The sequence below is a fragment of the Pundamilia nyererei genome, unplaced genomic scaffold, assembly GCF_000239375.1.
Source record: "Pundamilia nyererei isolate P.nyererei 1_Seehausen unplaced genomic scaffold, PunNye1.0 scaffold00080, whole genome shotgun sequence".
In the NCBI taxonomy this organism is placed as follows: domain Eukaryota; kingdom Metazoa; phylum Chordata; class Actinopteri; order Cichliformes; family Cichlidae; genus Pundamilia; species Pundamilia nyererei.
Genome location: NW_005187481.1, coordinates 740007 through 741676, shown reverse-complemented (window position 1 = coordinate 741676; position 1670 = coordinate 740007). Strand labels below are relative to the sequence as shown.

The window sequence follows — 1670 nt, the reverse complement described above, 5'->3', positions numbered from 1 at the left end:
GAAGATGGCCGCACCCTCTCTGACTACAACATCCAGAAGGAGTCCACCCTCCACCTTGTCCTGCGTCTCAGGGGTGGCCAATAAATGATTAAGTGTTTTTATTTACTTTGCAACAGAACCTAACTGAATAAAGGATTAGATTAAATTCTAGGGCAGTTTGCCTTTGATTCAAATGCATATACAGCCTTACTAAAATGCACTTGCATGATAAATCATCTTATGCTGTATATTAATCAACTTGTGTTATGTTAAGTTGGGCTTTTGATGGCTTAATAAAAATTTGAATAAACTCAGCTTCTGCCCATGCTCTTTAATAATTAGTCTTTGTTGCTTTACACCCTTTATAAGTGGAGCACACTTGTTTTTCTCTTCAGACCAGTTAAGTGAAAAGTGTTATTTACAGTTTACTGAAATTCTGGAACAGAAATTGAGCTTTTGACTGGTCACACTGTGGCAAGATGAAGCTTGTTATTCATGAAATGCCACAGGAATCAGTCAATCAATAAAACTTCATTGATCCTGAAGGTTGACCCCGAAGGAAATTAGGTTAAAGCTGCCGACCTTTGCCAGTGCCATCTTACCCTTCCGACCATACATACATTACACAAACCTCACATGGGGAAGACGGGTCAGAGAGGTATAACAATGGAAAATGCACAACATGAGGAGAAAAAAGCCTTGTGGCGATAAGCCAGGTCCGAGCCAGCTCCAATCAGCCAGGACTCTGTTATCATGGTTCCGAATTGGTAGATGTCATTCAAAGTCCTCCAAGAGTGTCGCCAGACACACGGCGCAACCGACCATCGAGTATCCGGCAGCAAACGTCTCTGCAGGACAATCAGGCTCTCCCAAGCTCAGGAGTTGTCAGTTTCGTTAAGGGACCAGTTGATGAAATCCATAATTCTTCTGTAGGTTTTTAGAGAACAAGTCTGGGAGACTCTCTTGGGGTTGGAGAATAAGCGAGACTATACAAAAGACATGAGAAGTGTAGAACATCTGACTAATATTGTTCATTAATGCTGCTTCAATATACCTGTTCCGTGTAGTACGCTGCGCACGCACGCAGTGAGACAGCGCGAAAGTGAGACCCGCCCCCCCGGGAGTGAGGTGGCTTACGTGTAATGTCTGCTCAGTTACACAGTAAGCAAAGCTCGCTAGTAATCACGAATCCAGAGTCTTTACTGAACATCAAACAAGAAGCTAAGCAGGAAAGATAAGGGAGAGGGGAGAGGGAGAAGGAGCTTACTTCTGTGCTTACTACAAGTTCTCCAATCAAATCAATCTTCATTCTGGTTACATGAATTCGCAGGGCCACAGGCTCCAGGTGTTCCAGTAAAATCCAGTCCCAGAAATCTTACCGAACACCGTTTACTGAAATCAAGATTCTAAGGTGAGAGCATGCATGGCGTTTTGGTTGGTGTTGGGTCTGTGTTTCCACAAGCCCCGCTAATTCTAGAGACTTATTCATCATGAAGAAAACAAGACAGTCGATCGATCGATTATTTGCGCAAGGGAGGCCTCGTCTGTGTCCACCACGAAAATGACCCCCAGATCTGACCTCCTCCTGCTATCTTTTATTGAGAGACAGTTCACACAAAACACGTCAGAACAAAGCCACGCCCCCTTGGTTCTAAGACAAAGCATTTTATGTATATGTGTGAACTTCTGTA

At 43.7% G+C, this 1670-nt stretch overlaps 1 protein-coding gene across 2 annotated transcripts in view; it reads left to right on the top strand.

Moving 5' to 3' along the window:
- The window catches only part of LOC102196365 (ubiquitin), a 1773-nt gene extending 1479 nt beyond the window's left edge, over positions 1-294 (top strand). For both annotated transcript variants that reach the window (XM_005737824.2, XM_005737825.2), the window contains exon 3: positions 1-294. This exon is cut by the window's left edge and continues 1 nt beyond it. In XM_005737824.2, coding sequence (XP_005737881.1) covers positions 1-84 — 84 coding nt within the window. In that variant the 3' untranslated portion in view covers positions 85-294.
- Positions 295-1670: the final 1376 nt, after the last annotated feature.